This window comes from Petaurus breviceps, unplaced genomic scaffold (genome assembly GCF_028583685.1).
Source record: "Petaurus breviceps papuanus isolate PSGF00001 unplaced genomic scaffold, PetGlider_PUasm1.0 229, whole genome shotgun sequence".
Lineage (NCBI taxonomy): Eukaryota > Metazoa > Chordata > Mammalia > Diprotodontia > Petauridae > Petaurus > Petaurus breviceps.
This window is the reverse complement of record NW_027185903.1, coordinates 23,817,818-23,839,438: the sequence shown is the minus strand read 5'-3', so window position 1 is coordinate 23,839,438 and position 21,621 is coordinate 23,817,818. Positions and strand designations below refer to the sequence as shown.

At 36.4% G+C, this 21,621-nt stretch overlaps 1 protein-coding gene across 1 annotated transcript in view; it reads right to left on the bottom strand.

The window, feature by feature from the left end:
- The window catches only part of ZSWIM6 (zinc finger SWIM-type containing 6), a 232,016-nt gene that overhangs the window by 2,560 nt on the left and 207,835 nt on the right, over positions 1-21,621 (bottom strand). The window contains exons 5-14 of the mRNA XM_069096375.1: positions 19,563-19,742; positions 16,060-16,236; positions 15,630-15,776; positions 13,934-14,080; positions 11,956-12,216; positions 9,461-9,596; positions 4,497-4,654; positions 3,788-3,951; positions 2,590-2,671; positions 1-105 (exon numbers count right to left, since the gene is read on the bottom strand). The exon at positions 1-105 is cut by the window's left edge and continues 2,560 nt beyond it. Of these exons, the coding sequence (XP_068952476.1) occupies positions 1-105; positions 2,590-2,671; positions 3,788-3,951; positions 4,497-4,654; positions 9,461-9,596; positions 11,956-12,216; positions 13,934-14,080; positions 15,630-15,776; positions 16,060-16,236; positions 19,563-19,742 (1,557 nt within the window). The remainder of the gene's footprint in view (positions 106-2,589; positions 2,672-3,787; positions 3,952-4,496; positions 4,655-9,460; positions 9,597-11,955; positions 12,217-13,933; positions 14,081-15,629; positions 15,777-16,059; positions 16,237-19,562; positions 19,743-21,621) is intronic.

The window sequence follows — 21,621 nt, the reverse complement described above, 5'->3', positions numbered from 1 at the left end:
CAATGGTGCTGTTGGACATCACTGTCGTAGCAACAATACTAGTGGCCTCTGTGGGGGTGAAGAGTGTAAACCAGCTCTGCATGATGCTATCCAGTGCATAAACGCCTAGGAGACAAAGAAGAGGGGCTGTCACCAGCCAGCACATTCTGGAAGCTGATTTTTCATTTTTATTTTTAAAAAACAAAACTTAACTTGTTTATCTTATCAGAGGATATATGACAGGCTTTATATAAAGAGCCCTGATAATGTTATGGGAAGCAACCTTTTAGATTCAATGAAAAGGCTAAAAGAAATTTGGCCATCTTATAATACAGAATTAATCCTCTTGGTAGCTTATATTTTCATTGTGTTGTTTGCAGTTTAAGTCCATGGCTTTTGGATAAATGGTTCTAGTTTGCAAGAGTCTAATGTCAGTCACACACTTCAAATTTTCTGTGGATAAAATGACTTTCTCAAACGTTAAAGAGTTTTCTCTAGGTGTTTTTGTTTTTCTCAAAATGTCAAGACCAAAGTGCCTCAGTCACTGAATCATCTGGAAGGTGTGTAATTTAAATAAAAAGTATCAAGTCACTGAAGCGTAATAACAACAACAAAAACCCAGTGTGAGTCTGCTGGGGTTAGGGTATGAGAAGTAATTCTTGGATTAGTCTTACCCTTGTACCTACTCTCTCTAATAATATGGTAAATTAAATGTTATTCTACAGTCACACGAATTCTCCGCTTTCAAAATACTGACATATTATACAGTCACTAACAAATAAAATTCTAACAATGATTTCCATAGTATCTCTTCTGTCTCACTTCTAGTATTTCTTCCTGGCAAAGGATGTGTGTCTTTTTCTGATGCAAATAGGAAAAAAGAAAGATGATGTGACCAATACTTATACTAAACAAATGCCATTCTGTTTTTGTTGCATTTTTGCAGGAAACATATAGTTTTGTTTCATACCACTTTATTACTGCAGTGGGGAACTGCCTGATGTACTTTACAAATTGTTGATTATGGGCACCTAGGGCATCTTGTTATGGCCAGCAGTAATTTCTCACTGACTTGAGCTCACCTAAACCACACCCAATGGTTATCATTTTCTCAATGGGAACTTGAGATTTTATTTTACTCTCATAATTTGAGAATAAGATTCAGGCAGCTAGAAAACTTCCTATTATCTTCATCTAAATGTATATCGTCAGTGACCTACAGACTCAAGTCAGTCCCATAAGGTAATTTCTCCCCACAAAGGGCTCACTCTAGGATACTTTTACAGGTAACTATAAACTAGACTATCATTATAATGTAATAAAAGCACTTCACATCCTCAGAGATAACTGGTTGTGTCAATTGAGATAAGTGAAGGATGCACACACCTGGCATGGAAGGCAGGGATGCGAGGGGGCTCTACCTGCACTGACAACAAGATACCCTCACACAGGAGTGGTACTAGCATAGCAGAGAGGACATCAGGAGAGGCAGGGGTTATGACAACTGCTTCAACAGACAGTAGAAATTAGCCAAATCTATACTGTTCTTTAAAAAGGCATCAAAAGTTACCATCGGCCCTACCAGGGTCAATAGAACCACATATTCTGGTACTCTTCATAATCGAGGAAGAACCTAATAAGAACAATAATTAACCCCACTGTTATCAGTTATATATGTTTACTAACATTAAACTAATTTCAGGTGGTTTGGGGTATTGTTAAGGTCCCTAGAATGAGAATGACAGTGATAAGGACTACATTTCAGCTTGAATTGGTAACATCATTTTTTTTATTAATGGGGTATCATCATGTAGACTTATTCTGATGTACTAGTCAATGTTCTTGCTTACATCCCAGTCAGACCTCAAAGAGTCAGAGTGGTGGAAAGAAGACTTCAATTTCAGGAGTAGCTTAAATACAGACAATTAATCTAAAAAAAAGAAAGGATTCCCAGTGCCTGGGATGTTGGAGTGTGAGTGTGGGGAAGAGGAGAAGATAAAGAGAAGAAAAACGAGCTGTGGCACTTCAGAATTTATGAGAACCCTTAAAAAAAAAACACCTTTCTGAAACATGAACACCAAGCAAACCATAATCATAACCAAGACATATAAAATTAAACTCAAAATTTATAATTAAACTTGCTTATGAGTATATGGGAAACAAATGTTTTTAGAAACTCCTTTCTAACAATCAAGTTTACTTTTCAAGTAAGTAGAAGCATAAAAATAAAAATTCTACAGGTGAATTCAGAGGATGCTTAAAGAACAGACGACCTGGTGACAAAAAGGGAAATTCATTTTTTGATTTGCGTTGAAAAGAAATATTTCTATAATTTATGTAAAGGTATATTCCTGACATTTCTGAGTCTTGTATTCCAATGTACTCAAAACTAGATCATTATTTGACCTGAAAGAATTTTCAGACTTCAAGGACAAAGTAGAATGAAACAAGCGTTTATTATCTGCTTTGTATTTTTCTTAGTATTTCTTCTTTCACTAGTATAACAAAAACTGGAAAGCCATTTTTTTCCTGGCCAACCAAAAACAAGTGTTGCCAAACTCTAAAAATGAAATGCTCCTGGAAGTTGTTTCTTGAACCACATTTACTTACCCACTTCAGTTGCACACGTTACCAACCATCTCACCATTTCCCGTCGTCGCCAATTTAAAGTTGACAATGTCATTCGCATGACCTGCCAAAATTGTGAAGATATAATCAGCAATAATATTAATCAAAGGAATATGTTGTTATAATGTGAAAACCGTAAGAGATCTAATAACGGAGAAGTCAAAGAATTCTATAATGGTAGTCCTTATACATATATGTGCCTCCTAATCAATTAAAAACTATTGCTCTTCTGTGCCAGTAAATAAAGTTATAATTGTTCTGGACTGGGGAGACTTATTAAAAAAAACTAAGTTTTCCAAGCTGTTAGACTCAGTATCACAAGAGCTATTATCAATTCTGCCCAATATCCTTTACCTTATACACTCACAGCTCTGTACAACAGTGCTGAAAGGTAGTGCTGTATAATGGAAAGAGCAGGCCTTGAATTTGGGAAGACCAATGTGCCAAGCAATGGAAATAAAAATAAAAAACAACAACTCATAAAAACTGTAAGTCTACCCAAGTGGTATGTGCAATACAAAGAAACTAAAAAGCAAAAATAAAGCCAACGGCGTGTTTTTCTGAAAATACAAAATTCTAAAAAGTTCAAATTTTGAATTATATTTAATTATAGAATGAGGGATTATTAATCATCTTTATTCACTCAAAGGAGGAAAGAATGATGTTAGGATTATAATTCAAGGCAAATGGGTGGTTTTTATTGAGGAGGGAGGTCGATTTTTACAGGCACCTATTTAACTTTTCACATATATTTTCTCACCTGAGCCTCACAACAGCCTTATGAGGAATGTTTATTCTCATTTTAAAGATGAATAAGCTGAGGGAGTCCCAGAGAAGTTTAGTGATTTGCCCAAGACCACGTAGTTTTTGGTGGGACCTGAGCCAGGTTTCTTGATTTCTGGTTCAGGGTTTTACTATGCTACCTACAAATACTTCCTTACGCCTTTAAAAGACAAGTCTCTAAAAGGATAGTGAATGCATCCACAAAAAAGTAGGTCCTCTTAGCTGGGAATCACAAATGCCCTCAAGTGGTATTTTCTTCTGAATACTTAACAGGTCTGCATACCTGAGAATTTACTTACCTATACTAACAAAACTAAGTCTTCTTTGTATTTACCAGTCCTCAGAACAAGAGTAAAAACAAGTTTTCAAATCTCACATAATAATATTGGTGATATACCTGAAGGCCCAGCTCCAGAGACACTTTCAAAAGAGTGATGTCTGGCAAACTGTCCATGAGAGTTGCTATCTTAAATGCATCTTGGGCAAGCTTAAAAATGTGTGATGAGGAGTGAATGTTTTTCTGGATGGATTCTAATACTGTTTCAAGCCTCCGAACATCGCCTGCAATGCACAAGGGGGAGGAAGCAAACACACATGCACAATACAAGAAAAAAAGAAAAGAAAGAAAAACAATTACACAAATTAATTTACTTGAAATGTTCACCGATGGAACAGACGTTATACTTGTGTTCCATAATCACTTCAATGTATATGAATACCAGATTTACCAAAAAAAGGACACACCACAACATACCTTTAGTAAGCAAATGCATATGTGAAACAAAATCAATATGAAATAACAAACAGCTTCCTAAATCTTATTCATGGATGTTTTAAGGAATGAAAAATTAAGTGGACATTTATCTATTTCTGAGTCTAAATAACCACTAATCCCCTATCTGCAAAATAAGCAGCCACCCAGGGGATAGTCCGGTGACTCAGGTAAGCTAGTCTCAGATTTAAATCAGATCTATTACTCCTAACTGAAAAATCATGACCACTAAAAATCTCTTACAGTAGAATTACTATCAACTAAGCAATCTGAAATAAAAATTACCCTCCCTGGAAAACAAATAAAATCCTGTATCTTAAGGATAATACTGTACCTTTGGCTGCTGTTAGCATAGTCGATGCCAACTCACACTGCTGGGACTCAATGTGGCTTAGGGTAAACCAGCGAGGATACCGGTTTGGAACAACTGACGCAATGTGGTGTGGGCGGGACATGTCTCCTGTTGGAGCAGTAGATTCCAACACTAGTAATCTGTAATGAGAAGACAAGGCAGGCTGCCTCTTTTTACTTGTCCATCATTATAACCATGGTTACTGGCAATCAAAAGCCACAAGAGCTGCTTGACCACAGAAAAAGCATACATGGCCCAGGTGCAAGAGCCATGGTAGACAATCTCTCTTCTGCCAGATTTTCAAAGTCAGTTTTCCAAAAGCCTCATTAACTGTTAATCACCCAAACTGAAGAGATTTGCTTCCTTGTGTACCACTAGGAAGATGAGGGCATGCAGGCAAACTAAGCTACTGAGCACTAAGAACTATGTTTTCCTACTGCCATATTTTTCATCCTTAACTCAATTTTAAAATTCACTCATTTATATAAAAAAAATTTGTAAAGAGAAACTAGCAATGGAAGATCAGGGCAGAGGGTACTAAAACAGATTTTAAAACCCCCCTGAGATTAAGGTACTAATTGATTAATGGCAAAATTGGATGAGAAAGAGAGGAAACTGTCCTTTCTACTTTATTTTCACACATGATAAAAGCTTTTTTTCTTATACCCCTTTAGGTATCAACAAAATATGCCATTGGTTATTTATTTTTTGATTCAGAAAATATAATGTTAACTCAAACTCCAGACTCCTTTCACATTTCCCCACGGCTTCAATGAAATTTCTAATCTTGGCAATCAATTTGCCTCGATCAGAATAAACTAAAAATGAAGATCATGCTGAAAACAAAGAAAATGTTAAACCATTTCTAAGTGTAAGTATGTCATACATACAAATCATATACAGCCTTTTTCACTATATCACTACAACTTTTGGTAGTATAGAATTAGAGTTATAAGCAAAATGTGTTAGAATGGATTGGTGTCTGATAATACTTCCCAAAGTCCAATGTGACATATGTTTGCGACTTTACAGGAAGGCAATTTTCCTCCTTTTTTGTATTTAGAATGGCAAAGGGGTGATATGGTGAGAGCAGGTAAGAGGAAAGTTTCTTCACTGTTGGAATTAGGGACAGGAAGAGTTGAGCATATAATTATATAAGTAGATACAGAGATAGATATAGAGAGATAGTTATGAGATATAATTTTTAACAGATAACTGTCTTTTATTGGGTACATTTGGAAATGATTTCTCTATTTCTTGTTTCACAGAAAACATCAAGTATAATCAGCTTACCATATATGTTGTAAACCTGTCTTGTTGGCTAAACAAAAGAAATCATTCCAACCATTGGAATTGAGGGAGGAAGAGTTAGGTATATAAGTTTTTAGGCTAACTAAAAAACAAAAAATACCCATTTATCCAAGAGCAAACTTTGCCAAAATTGTTTTAGAGGCAAACCACTACTGCAGAGTAGGAAAAGAAAAAATGCTAAAAGAGCATTTCCCAATACCGATGCCTTCTACTGAGGGCTGGGAAGGGCAGGAGACAAGTGAAGGTAGATCTCTCCTTTTCTTCTCTATTTCTGTTTTCCTCTAAAGACCAGTGTTTGTTATAATGTGTCTCCTCCACAGCAGCTTTCTGAAAGGCTTCTCTAGTAATAGGCGTATGAAGGGAATTTACAATAACAACAATATTCCTTATTGTTCTGTTGCTATACACAAGCAAGAGCTGCCTTTCAATGAACCAGAGATTAAAGGGAGTCTTTGCACTTTGAAGGTAATTTAAATCAGCAAGCACTGCTGAGTATTATTCCACGCAATGCTGGTAGTAGCATCAGAATGTGGTAATGCTAAGGTTCTGTGCTTTTTTCCCAGCAAGGCAAGCAGGGTAAAGTGACTTGCTCAAAGTCAGACAGCTAGTGTCACGTGTCTGAGGCTGGATTTGAACTCAGGTCCTTCTGACTCCAGGGCTGGTGCTCTATCTGAGGTTCTACTCTTAACAACAGGAGTGGAATCTTTTGGATTTGAGTATGTCCAGATTTCAACCTGTCAGAGAAAACTTCCATTTCATTTCACTAAAGTTCTATTAAAACATTCTGTCCAACAAAACACAACTAGTATTAAACTACTACTCTAATAATGGTTATCATTCTAGAGACTGGAAAATTTGGGCATTATCCACCACCTCCAATATTTTCAAAACATGTGATGCTGCCAGTCACAACATTTCCTGCTAAGTCTTTCTTTGGTTTCTGTTACACTGGTCTCTCTTAGTTCTTCTTCTACCTGTCTGATGGTCTCCTTTGCTGAATCATCACCTGTGTCCTGGCCAATGAGACAGGCATTCTCCAAGCTTTTGTCTTGGCCTCTCTGCTCTCTCTGCAGCACTTAGACATCTCTACAGTTTGCATGGTTCCAGTTGGGACCCTGTGCAGGCAGTTTACACCTCTCTCTATCCCTCTAACCCCAATCTGTCCACTAAACTCTGTTACTGCATTAGCAAGGGCTTGGTGGACACGTCTAGGCATCTCAAACCCAGCATATCTAAAAGGAAACAATATGTTTCCCCCAAAACCAACTCACCTACAAACTTTTCAACCCCTATTGATGGCATACCTTTCCAGTCTCCCAGCTTTGTACACTGGTAGTAATTCTTGATTATTCCTTCTCTCTCAATCCCCATATATGATCAAATTTTTTTTTGGAGGGGCTATTGGGGTTGACTTGCCCAAAGTCACATGGCTAGTTTTCGTGTTAAGTGTCTGAGGCCGGATTTGAACTCAGGGACTCCTGACTCCAGGGCTGGTGCTCTATTCACTGCACCACCTAGCTGCCCCAATATATGATCAATTGTTAATTGTCAGTTCTACAGCAACACCACCTCTCACATCCGCCTTCTCTCCACCCTAGTTTAGGCTCTTATCCTGGACTGCCTTTTGGTTTTTCCCCTCTCCAATCAACGTTTCACAAAGATACAAAATTGACATTCCTACAAGATATATATCTGATCATGTCACACACCTTCTCTACTTTCATCATACTTCAAAACATCTTCCATGGACTTGCTATTGCTCCTAACATAAAAAACAAAATTCTCAGACTGACACCCAGGCTCTTTTATAGTCTAGCTCCCACCTAATTTTCTAGTGTTCCTCCCCTTCACACATAGATGTTCTAGTCAAAATGGCCTGGTAGCATTTATCCATGCATAGTATTTCCTCTTCCTGCCTTCCATAAACGTGGTTTCCAACTTCTACTTTCCATAATCCTTGGCTTTGCTTGAGAGTCATTTCAGGTGGCCTGTAGAAGAGGCCTTTCCCTTCCTCAGCCAATCGTTCCTTCTCTTTTCTTCTCTCCTCTCTCCCCTGTTTTGTGAATGCTTTGTTTCTACTAATCCATGAATGTGTCATGTCTCCTAATGGAATGTATGCTCCCTGAAGGCACGAACTACTTCATTTTTGTCTTTATAGACACAGAACCCAGCACCATGCCTTATGCATAGTAGGTACTTTAAAAAGACTGAATTGAATGGAATCTGAAAAATTAAGGAGACATCAGAGTGCCAGGGAAAGAACACATCAAAGAAATTCTAGCCTTGAGTGTGTATGTGTGTGTGTATACACATATACATATATATATATATAAATATATACATATAAATAAAATAGCTCTCTCTGTCTCTATCAAATTTAATTACGGGCAATTCTCTGAACAGAGTCAAAGTCACACTCATTATTATGTTTAAAATTAGTGACATATAGGGGTGGCCAGGTGGCGCAATGAATAGAGCACCAGCCCTGGAATCAGGAGGACCTGGGTTCAAGTCTGGCCTCAGACACTTAACACACACACACAAAAAAACTAGTTGTGTGACCTTGGTCAAGTCACTTAACCCCAAATGCCCTCCCCCCAAAAAATGAGTGACATGTGACACAGTTCAGAGGCATGGTATGTGTTGTTAAAAAACCATGGCAATGGCTATGGACACAGAATGGGTGATGTTCAATTTCTTACTCATTCACCATACTCAAGCTCTCAGATCCCTTCTTCAAATGGGACTGCAGTGGGAATTATTATATACTCTCCATTAGAAATCTGGGCCTGATTTGTAAAATAGCTTATATTTTAAGAAAAGCTAGTGTTCCTTTTGTATTCTTGAAGTTCTGCAGGTTACAACTTCACAAGATTCAATGAAGAATGGAAAAAAAAATGTCATCCTGAACACACACACAGGTTGGTTAGAAATGGGAGGAATGGTTATTTAGTAAATTATTTTTTTATGTGAAAAGCACAGAAAGACATTTTAATGTATGTATAAGAAAGGGGGAATTGATGAGTAGTTTACAGCATAAGGAGTATGAAGTGAGAAGACTTCTGAAAACCTCGGTAAGTCATTACTTTTACATGTAAGGATACTATTCATGTTCTTGTCTTTTGAGCCAACCATAAAGGTACTTTGTGATGCAACTGCTTTCCTGGATTATTGATGAATGGTGAAACAACCACATGGAAGTAAAGACTATGGCAGCTCTGAAGGCCTCAATTAGATTTTGTCAAGCACATTTATTATTCTTTACTTTTTCAAAAAAATCTAATTTTCAAAAAGTAATGAATTATTTAGGAAGGTTTCAACTGAAAACTGCCTTGTGATTAAACACAGCCCAAAATAACACACTAATACCAGATTCTAGATCTAAAAAGGAAAAGAGAGGGGAAAAGAAACCAATAAAAATATCCCTAAAATTAGTATGTCAGCACACTAGCAGGCCAAGTATGGTTCTTTTCCTGCTTTTAAAAAACAACACAAGACGCATAGGCAAACAGTTTCCTTAGCTTTTGCTTGGTTACAGGAAACATGAATGAATTAGTAGCAGGAGTCAGTTAAAGGCCATTTTTCCCAGTGGGAAATTTTGCTTGTCTCTTCCCAGTGGGGCTTTCTATACATACCGCATTGCTCTCAGTGCAATTCTGTATGCCAGTTCAGCATCATGAGGTAGGAGAGAGGTGAAGAGATACTTGGCAAATGTATGCATTGGAACACTCTCTCGATGGATGATTTCTCCTAAACCACTATATGCTCCAGCTGTAGGGAAAGCATAAAGATTTAACATTTCTAAAACTGAACTGCTACCATGGCTGATAAAAGTATTTAAACCAAAATTTATAAAAATGGGATAAGCAATACTCTAATTAATTGAAACTGCAATCTAAGTATTACAGTAATATTAGGAGGAAAATCTGAAGTAAAAGATGACTGGTATTTGCAAGACAGTTCAAAATTTGTGTCATAAAGCAATGATTCAGATGACTGTGCCACAAAGTTAAGTAGAAAAACCAGAGGGGCTACGTGAAAGTGGTGCTCCCCTATGCATTGTAAGGACCACCACAGTACAGGCATCATTTTTCTGAAAAGTAAAACCTGGAGAAATTTCTAGATTATCTTTTTGAAGCTTTGTCTATTAGATAATGGAGGGTTTATAAATGTACAGGTACATTCTAACCTTTACAAATGTACAGGTACATTCTAACCTTTACAAATGTACAGGTACATTCTAACCTATAGGGACAGAGAGACCCACAAACCTGACCACTGGGGACATGCAAAACAAATTTAGGTATCTAGAGATATTCTAAATTACAAACTAAGATGAGGCTGTGAATTATAATTGTTAAGATCAGTACTCTATGAGAATACCACCCTAATGACAAAGAATTATTTACTTCTACTATATAAAAGTTTCATCAGAATAAAAGGGTACTCAGCACCACATCCAGAAATAACTGGCTGTGTAACCTTGAGCAAGTTACTTAACCCTGATTGCTTAAAAATATAAAAAAAAAAAGAATAAAAGGGTAAACTATTTAAAAGTTTTGTCAGAATAAAAGGGTAATTAGCCCTCGGTTAATATAAGTCAACAACTTTTTTAAAGGATACTGTAACCCTTAATACATTTTCCATACAAAATTAAATGTAAGCTATCAAAATCCATTTTTCTAACAAACTGTGACATGCACAGTGAACAAAAAATACCTTCCCATATGTGCCTCCTGAATGAATTAACATTGGCAACATAGTCTCTTTTAAGTTTCAAAGTGAAACCAGAGAACTTGTACTGATTTACAGTTAAATAGTCTGAAATTTAGCTTTTCTATTTCAACTGTAAGCAAAACTGATTTCACTATACTTAGAGGTATAACAGGACCCCACTCAACAGGACAAAATGAAATTATCTATGGTAGAGAAAAGAGATCTTATGTTTGCTAGATGCAAGAAATGCAATTGTTTTATTGTGGAGTCACTGATAATAAAAAGGCAAAATATTTCAATGCATTTTAATGTAGTTTTTTTGTTGTTTCTGTTTTTGAATGCAACCATCATTACTCATCCAAACTACGTAAACATTACTCACCATAGTCGGCATTTATAAAGGGCTTTATTGTTTAAAAAACATGCTCCTTATAACAATCTAGTAGTGGTAGGTAGAATAGGTATTTTAATTTTATGGAAAACTGAGGATCAGAAAATCATAAAAACTTTCTTCCTTACTTAGCTAACCAAACTGAAATCTATCCCTCCATGTCCTAATTTACATTATTTTCTCAGAACCACCAGATTCTCACTTTCTATTGTGTCTTAAAACAAAAAAAAAAACCCAAAACCTTTTAGTTCTGTGATTTTCCTTTTTGAGGAATTAAAGTATTATTTTCTTGAATATTTATTTTCAAAAGGCCCAAATTTTTTAAATGCAATACATTCTCGGTTATTGAGGATATAACTGTTCAACTTATAGTTTATTTGAGGCCTTCTGCATTTCAAGAAAACTGGAGTTTGCCTTAGAAACTACATGAAACTTTTGGGTTGGTTAACCTATGTCTAATGAATCACTAGAAACATTTAGTCAGGATCACTGGCAGTGGTAATTCACTCATTCATTTCCAAATTCTATGTACTTTGTCAGTATTTGCAAATGACACATTAAAAACCCAGACACTATACAAAAGCAAATAATTCGGAGATGTCACTCAATTATAATGCTATTATTTAATTGTCCAACTAAATGAAAACATGGTCATTGGCAATCAGATTTATGTCTGTTTCTGGTATGGGATGGCCCAAACAAAGCAGCCCTATTGAAAACCATATGGCATTAAAGAGGGCTGCTTCTTCATGAACTATAAACATAAGGCCACTTTTCCCTTCCCTTCCCATCTCAACCCAGTTTTTTATTCTAAAAACTGTTTCTTCTCCCTAAGTGATCCTACCTCCTGCATAGTATGAATATGTATATGATCACTTGATGACCAAACTCCTTAAAGAAATGATCACACTTTGAAATCAATTCAGATGTCAAAGAAAAGGTATTGCCAAGCAATCTATGAAGGAATTACTATCTTATAAACAAAGCTGAATAAGTAAACACTGAGCAGCTTCATCAAGGTACCTTCTAATAGGAAGACTGCTTGCTTGCGAAAAATTTTCACTAATGTATCATCCAATTCGATTTCTTGTAGCTTGGAAATGAGCTGTTCCTCATTTCGGCAAACCTTCTCTTGTGTATACAATCCATCTGGCATGATCCGCTGCTGCCCCAGCCCTATCAGTGCTACTTCCACAGCCAGCGTTAAATATGATTCCCCTTCTTCCAAGAACTTGTGTGCAGGCAGGTGCTGGTACTCCAGAGACTTGCCCTGCCCCATATTCTCTGTGAAAAAAACAAACAACAAAAGAAATGGTAGTTCACACACTATTTTCCCTATATACTCTGACACATACAAATATTATTTTTACCAAATGCTGTTCAAGGAATTATAATATTTATCCTCTGGAGAATCAGAAAACTTGTTACATAAAAATGGAGTTTCCCAACATCTTGTTTAATTAAGTAGGGAATCTCCTTACTGTAAATCAATCACCTCCAAATTTCTATTCAGCCCCACAGTGAACAGATCTAAAATATTTAAATTAAAAATAAGTTAATGAAGCATACAGCTGAAAGTAAATTAATATTGACTAGTAAAGGCTATAAGATCACTTATGATACGTTCCTTACTTCTATACGTTTCAAAGATTTAACAAGATTGGTGCCTAATTCTAGGATCTAATGAGAATAATTTCACTCCAAAGGTTCCTCCCATCATTGAGTATGTATCATTTTCAAAAATGATACTTTTAATGAGCACTCCTTGGCCATCATGGTAGATTTCTGTTGTAAATTAAAATAAACCTCAAACAGTGTTCAGTGTTTTCTATCAAATCCCAAGGGTAAGATAAGCAGATGGATTCCTGAGACTTTGGGCAAAAACAGGGCTACTATTAACCCAAGGAGAAAAGCCTTATAAGGGCTTACAAGAAAGCAGGTAAATTCATCTCTTTATCCAACTTTGCTACAAGAGAGCACTAGAGGGACCCACCTCAATGGCACCTGAAGAGGCATTACTGAGCCCTGTGCAATCATACAGAAGAAATAGGCTAAACATACAGCTAAAATATGAAGAAGACTTCTTTAAAAGAAGTTCATTTTCTCCATATACTTAACAAGATTTAGGATTAACATTTATTCATATGTAAATATACATATGTACCTGCAAATGCTCATATGTGTTAATAAATATACATCTCCTATAGGAAGATAAAATCTAAGATAAAAATCCCTTCTTTTAAAAAAGGAGACTCTTGTGCCTTAATATGACTATGCTAAGATATAATTATCAATATGACAAATTAAAGAACTATGCTAATGAATATTACGATAAAAAAAGTTATAGGAGCAAAGAAATAAAGAGTATTTGTAACATCATGAATTTTCAATAATTCCTTCAATACTGCTTTAGTCCAATTTAGTCCAATAGGTTGTGACCCTTCCCAGCAGCTGTGATTTCATTGGCAAAAAGAACTCTGAAGAAATTTCCTCTACTAGTACAGGCCAACAGTTATAGTCTTAGAGGACTGCCTATTACACTGAGAGATTAAATGACTTTCCCAGGGTCACAAAAGACAGTATGTCTAGGCAAGAAGATATAAATTTAGGTCTTTCTGACTCTAAGGCTACTATAATGTGCTGCCTTCTACTGACAGATTATGCAAAACAAAAAGATGAATGCTCAAAGAACTTTCCCCCCAAACTTACACATCAGGAATGTAAGTGTTTTTAAAATAAAAAGCAAGTGATTCTATCTCTGAATATTCTCTTCCATAACTAAGATTTTGCCTTTTAGAAATGCTTAATGCTTTGAATACTGTATAATATTATAAAATATATTAAGAAATTTAAAGCTAGTTGAAATTACTTTCTAAATGAAGAAAGCTAATCATTTGTGAAATAATATTATGGATTTTAAAAAACAAAATTGAGGGAGAGTATTATATGACTAATCCCATTCAGTATCCAAAAAACTCCATACAAGTGTGAACTGTTTTACCTGCAAAATCTGAGAATCCAGGGTAGCTTTCATCATCTACTCTGCAGGCTTCCATAAGGCTACTGAAGAGGGTGCCGATGGGATCCAAAGGATGACCAACCCAACCTTCTAGATTGGTGATTGATGTTATTCCCTTGTGGAGCAGCTCTGAAGAAGAAGCATTAAAAAAGAGGAGAAGGGAGAAACAGGAAAGATTCAATAATTAATAATGTCTCCCAAATTAAACTATTTCTTACTGACATAAAAAATAATGCAAATGGGGCGGCTAGGTGGTGCAGTGAATAGAGCACTGGTCCTGGAGTGAGGAGGACCTGAGTTCAAATCTGACCTCAGACACTTAACACAAAAAACTAGCTTGCGACCCTGGGCAAGTCACTTAACCCCAACTGCCCTACCTTCCCCCTCCAAAAAAAAAAAAAAGTCAATGATTACAAATTACTGATCAGCAAAACAAAACAAAAAATCAACGAAACATACATATACCTGAAACAGAACAACAAAAAAGATACAGAAAGCCTCCAAATGACAAACAACTTTTTACAAAAGTTAATTTGTGTGTTGTTTGGTAAGAGCTCACAATGTATTTTTCCCATGAAAAATGTTATAAATGGTAGTTTGGTTTCCACGCTAAGTTTATCATCTTAGTAAGTATCATCTAAGTAGTATCACTTCTATGGGAAAACATGCTTCAAGTTCCAACTCTGGGGCGTAACACATCTCTGCTCAGGAAATATAGATGGTGGTCCATGGGATGGGACCAGGAGCCAGGAGCCAAGAGGGGCTAATGCAGAGTATTTGCTCCTGGGCTTCAAGAAACTGTTTATTGTATTTAATTAAAAAAAAAATAACAACACCTAGTTCTTTATTGGGGGAACAAAGGTAAAGTGCAGAGTTAGAATAAACACTCATCATAGGTGTCAGAAGACTAAGTGTGGAACTTTAAAAATTCCTACTATACTACCTAAATGAAAGGTTTATAGACTGTAAGGGGCATAAGTAATTATAAGCAGTCTTTTTTTTTTTACATAAGGGAAAATCAACGTAAGTGCAAAACAAAAATAATCTATGACCTTTTTACTATTCCTAGAAATTTTTGAATAGAAATTTTCAGCAACTAGCATAAGAAAAAAAGGGATTAGTGTATTATGCTATTTGTATATAATGATGTAGATAGCATTAAAGTGTCCCAAAGGAAAAAAAAATGGTGGTAATAGACTGGACAAAATATATACATATATTACCTTCATTTTGGTAAATATCTTTTCAGCTAACATATTTCAGCTGATTTACTTTTCATAACTACAAAAATTTTCACTCTTGATTATAAAACTGTCCATTTCTCCCTTCCTTTCAAACACTACCCGATCTTTCTTTCTTTCAATTCCTTCCCTGTCCCAAGGCTTAATTTCATATACACCAAGCAAAATAACTTACCTTGGGGGGAAGAAATCTTAAATTTTTCTTTCATTTCTCTCTTTCTGAATCCTGATTTCCCCCCACCCTCTAACCAAACAAACGAGAAAGAAAAAGCCTAGCATTTCTCACAGACTAACCATTCAACATTTTAAAATTAAAAGAAAATGAGGATACATAAATTTCATTTTAAATACAGATTCTTCATGAGCAGTTTGAAATCGAGTTATCGCGCCATCACCCAGAAGCTCTTGCCAATGGAACCTTTTCCTCTCACAGTCACCTTTCTTCTGGGCTCGGAACATCTCCAGTTGTTTCTGCTGCTGCCGCCTCAGCGTGGTGACAATCGCGATGGCCAGCCTCAGAGCTTCTCTTGGGTGTCCGTGAGACCTTAATGCGTCTACTCGTGCACACGCTGTAGGGACATGTTCTAAAACAGAGGAAATTATGGGGAAAAGTTGCCCCTCTGATACGTATCAAAAAATTGTATTTCATGAAAACAGTTTTCCACTAAATATTCTTCAGAGATAAGAAACTATATTTGCATTATAATCGGAATGCAAAATTCAGCACTTATTTGCCAAGCTTTCATTCATTTACTATTGAATCTTTTCCCCCTCCCTGTGGTACTCCAACCCCCCCCCTCCCCATAATGCTATAGAAACTAAACAAAGAACAAGTCATGGAAACATCTTTCCGGTGTAGCCACTCACCATGCCAGAGGGGCCACCCGTGAGAGTCAAAGAGGGAGTTTTCAGTGTCGTCATGGTAACAGTAGTTGGTGTATAGGTCGCTGCTGATAATGTGCTGTAAGTGGCTATCCTGCCAGTGGAGATCGCATGCCTCAATGGCCCGTGTGAACACTGTCCGATGTGGCCTGCTCGATGAATCTGTTTTTTTCACAATTCAGAAAGCGCCATCAGCTCTTATTCACATGTGAATAAGTCACTCACACCATTATGTTGCCAGATGTCCATAAAGACCCCTGCATACACTGGTCCTGTACCCCTTATGCAGAAAAGTTCTGGTGATGAATTTCATCTCCTAAGTTCTAGGGGGCAAGAGACACCACTCGCTCACTCTTGTTTTGTCAAACACACACACACACACACACACACACACACACACAAAACACAACTCTGCAGCCAATGAAGCTAATGTTAAAGGCACCCTGCAAACTAAATATTCACAACTCTGGTATACATGCTAAATACCACCCCCGGCACCTGGGGTCACAAGAGGCATTCAGCACCAAAATCACGTGGAAATTCACTAATCCCCTTTTCTGTAATACTTGTGCATAGGTGTTACCCCTGATCAGATCAACAGTTCTCACAAAATACTATGCAAGAGATGCAACATCAGCCATGGAACCGTTCAGGATTATACAGTCGGCCTTAAGATACCAGTAAGTGTTGTGCTTTTGGTTATATTTTTAAACTATATTGTGCGGTTTTGCACAATTAAAAAAATATGCTCTTTGGGATATAATGATGAAATGCTACTTTACATCCCAAAAGGCATAAGTATAAATATTTAACACTTCACAAAGCCACACAACATAGTTAAAAAACAAACCACTGCACTTACCTTCACCCTACAGACTGCCTCCTGACTCCAGGGCAGGTTCCATGACTGCTGTGATGTCACCAGCATAGTCTATGCTGGGGCATCACAAGAGAGTAGAAGTATACAATCCGAGTAGGGTTCAAAGTTGCAGGACCTAACGGAAAAAAGAAATGTTTGGGGAATAAAGGATAGTCTTATTCTAACTACTGGGGTTATTAGTACCGACTAGAGTGGTTAGAATTTTAGCTATTTTCTCCCCCCACAGAAGACTGGCAACTATTTCCCCAGTTTTTCATAGGACAAAGCTTATATGAAATCCTATGTTGCCACTAATTCTACTTTATGAATATTATAGGCATCTAGAACAGTCTGGCAATAATAACAGAATCATATAATTTCAGAATCTGGAACCTTGCTGTTTTCTTATTTAATGAAAAAAGTAGCAACATAACTTCAGGCCAATTTGTGTCATGAAATGTGCTGGTAGTTTGATTTAGTCTTAGCTTGACACAGAATAAAATAACTTTAAAAGTTGGGGCTAGAGGAGACTCTAGAGCTGAATTCTTAAGTATGTGTCTTTCATGTGTTTTAAAAAATATTTTTCTAACTTTTTTCAAAATAATTTCAATAAAACTGGCTTGTTTTGTAATCCCTATGTATTTTATTTTATGCATTTAAAAACTTCATTTTGAGAAGTGATCCATAGGCTTTACCAGACTGCCAAAGTAGTACTACTACAAAAAGAGCCAAGAATCCTGATCTAGAAGTCTTGTAGGCTAACGGGGCCATCTTACAGCTGAGGAAACTGAGGACCAAAGAGACTGTGTGACCTGTGCAAGATTAAACAGTCTGAGACTAGCTGATATGTGAAATCTCTCTTTATCATCAGGAAAATGCTCCTTTTAGTTTTGAATGATTATAACTAAGTTTTGGCCAGGGCCTATTTGGCTTTTAATATTTATGCTTATTTGCAAACTGATCCATTTCAGCAGATGAGCCTTAGCATCCACTTCCACTTAGGGCTCAGAGTGTAGTCTCATCAGCATCACCCCTGGCAGTTCAGATAAGCACTTTCTTACACTATAACAGAGGTCCTTTGTCAGGACTTTTCTCATCAATTATTGCTGTTAGAGGTGGTCGCTCTGCTAAGAATAGGAGCCAATGGTCTTGGGCAAAGTGGACAGACACCTTGACCAAGGGAACCCAATTCTCGCTGCATATTCACCAGCCTGGTGAAATGGGCCGCTTACTCGGGAGCCTGGTGTACTTCTCTAACAGTGTTCCCAGGCCTGCCAAGAGGCCACACTTCAACAAAGGGAACTGTAGGTAGGAGAGGAAGAAAAGGGAGTACACTGTGTTGGAATGCCAATATAGAGAGGAGAGAACAAGGAGTCAGTACAAGACAGAGGGGAACAGGAGACTCTCTATACACATTCAGGCATATTCTTCCCTGGTAACTTAAAAGAATAGATGGTGAATGTCCAGGAAATTGGGGGTTGGAAGTGGAAGGACAGGGAGGGGATGACTAATTTGTTTTTAAGTCAGTGAATATAATTTTCATAGAGATTTAAGGACACCACCGGTTTCCAATATTGTAGTTACAAGACTGAAATCTTCAAAAGTATCTCTGACATAGCAGAGTTGGACAGGGATCCCTCTAAATGTCCAAATATCTGACTTGATACAGTGAACACTAAAGAACAATGCAAGATAATTTCTTTCTTTGTGGGGAATAAATACTCTTAGTAACCTTATTTCAGTCAAATTCAGGGTTTCAGGCCTATGAGAGAAGTACAAAACTGTACTTAGAAAGTCATCATAGGTCACATAAAGATTGGTATTAAATCAATTCTAGTCTTAACCTATTTTAACTAATTAGAGGACCTTTTCTATAGTATTTTAAATCTGTAAAAATCTATAGGAAAAACTCCCCACTAATGCAAAAAGGAAAAAAAAAGCTTATCAGCATAGTAGTCACAAAAATCAAGCACTATCAATTGGTTTAGATAACATTATGATAGAAAAACGAAAATAATACAAATTTAGCTTCTGCATATAGTTTTCAAAATCCTAAAAAATTCAAACAATGGTCAGATATACAATATAAGTTCATGAAATGTAAACTTCCTGTACTAAATAATTAACATAAAATAAATAATTTCTTTAAACATTTAATTTGCCAATAGCTTAAATTAGATACAGGCTGCTGAATTAGAAACAGCACTCAAAAATAATCTAGTTCAATAATGTGAACCTAAAGCAGACATAAGTGATGGTTACCTACACAGTTCCATCATTTTCCTTCATCTATTTTTTCCCTATTTCCATTTTTTTAAATTATAAACTATTATTTCTAAACAAAGTAGAAAAGGTATAGATACGGTATTTTAACATTTACTAAGGTCTCTAAGAAATCCACCAACTAACCTTTTTCCTGAAAATAAAAAATTATCTAAACATCAAAAGATCTCAGGGTTTAATTCAAATTTTAAAAAAAGAAAAAAAATTCAAGTAAAAGAACATAACAAACCATTGAATTCCAAAGTAATTCTAACGTGGCTAAAATCAGTTTTCTCACTTTATTATTTGTCTTATGAAAACTGATTTTATGTATGTATAACAATATAGAGTATCAATTTAGGCTGACCTTGGTTGGCATTTGCACCCTGAGGCAAAGCATTGGTTAAATTGGGCAGCTCATTTCCATGGTTTCCATCTTCCCAGGGACAAACATCAACACTGTTCCATTTTTTCAGCTGTTTTAGCCAACTGGCCTTCTGCTCCAACTTGCAATGGGGATTTAAGACTATACACATCCACAGGGCCCCTGGAATATTTAAAAATAAAAATTTAAACACATGAAATTTTACAGTAACAAATTTAAAACCGTTTCTGAAATGAACACAGGTTGCCATTGTAAGAACTTTTTTCTTTTAGATACTGAGTAACTGACTTTCTGGAATCAAAAAGTCTTAATACAGAAGATTTGAACCAGCGGCTCAATTCCCATCATGTCAAAAACTATGAAAAATACTTAAAATGCTAATATTCAAGTAATTGTCCTAATACGTGGGAAATTTCAAAATAAAGAAACTATACTATTCTAAAGACTAAATCTAATTTGTCAATTCAATATCCAAAAGAAATTTATAATTCAAAATACCAAAGTAAACAATCCTACACAATTTCTAAATCTATGTACAGGGGCGACCAGGTGGCTCAGCGAGTAAGAGCACCGGCTCCAGTGTTGGGATGACCTGGGGATCGAATCCAGGCTCAGATACTTAGTACCACACCCAGAAATAACTGGCCGTGTAACCTTGAGCAAGTTACTTAAACCCGATTGCTTAAAAAAAAAAATCTATGCACAAAAAGGAAACTACTTTATGGGAAGAAGTTTTCAAAACCTGTAAAACAAAAAAAAGCCCAAAAAACCTGCAGGATGGGTGTTTTTCTTTTTTGTTGCAATTGTCTAAGCTCAGATTATATCATAGCAACTTTAAATTTCCCATTTTCTCACTTTGACACAGATAAGTCTACACACACACACACACACAGTATGAATGGTACTGTTCAAATCAACAAGCTTACTTTTCAAGTAAAACACATACTCAATATTCTGACTCAAAAAAATTCAATCAAGAACTTTTATTCACGTCAATAAGATATATTTAAATCATATTTATAAAACATTAAACAAAACAGCTTTTACAGAAAAGCACAGTATTTTTTCATAATTTCAGTAATTAACCTAAGAATTCTGTTTTCCATTCTTTAAAAAAAAATTTGGACTGACACTTCTGTAATGTGAATGTAAATTTTAAAGATCTTCCCTGCCCCTAGGCTAAAGTGCACCAGAAGCCTGGGGAGGGAGGCTTGTTTTTCAGTAGATACTTTTTGATTGGCCAGTGGGTCAATAAGGTTGTTACATTCTCTGAGCCAGGAGAAGGCTATATAAGCCCTGATGTGTAGCTTTGTTTTGGGACTCACTTTGAGAAGTGTTCTGTGATTTGATCTGAATTCTGGGAAGCCGTTGTTGAGAGTCCCCCGGCTTTGAAAAACCCAGAATGTGGAAACCCAGATGTTGACTGGGTATGGATGTAATGGTTGGACAGTTTGGAAATCTGTCTACTTGATGTTTCTGTCTTGATAATTATGCCTGTATACTTTGAGGTTCAGGGTGCTGACCTTTTCTCCTGAACAAGGTAAACGATATATGTCTGACTGATTAAAGTAAGCTTGTTAACCCATTTTGAGTTGCTTTCCTTTAACAAAGCAGATCCAAGAACCTGTGGTAGCTGCCAACCCTGAGGACACTTGGGGTGCTTGCTGCTACAACTTCACATATGCCATGAGTTCAGAATCTGTATTGCTAGGTCTGCAAAACATGCCAAGCAAATATATTATGGTCTGTAGCGGCAGCTTTTCAATGGAAAGTGTGTGTGTGTGTGTGTGTGTGTGTGTATGTGTTATTTCTAGGGAGGAAAAAGAGGGTAAGCATGTTTGAGTGGGGGGGGATTATAAGAGGTCTGTTTTTACTAATAAAGAGTTTCTTAATGTCAACAACAAAAAATTTTAACAGCTAATGGTTCCTTATGGTTACAAAGCACTTCACATAAATTATTTCACTTGCTCTTTAGAATTCGGTGAACATAAGCATTATTATATCCAACAGACAGATGAGGAAGGTGAAACTCAGGGGGCTA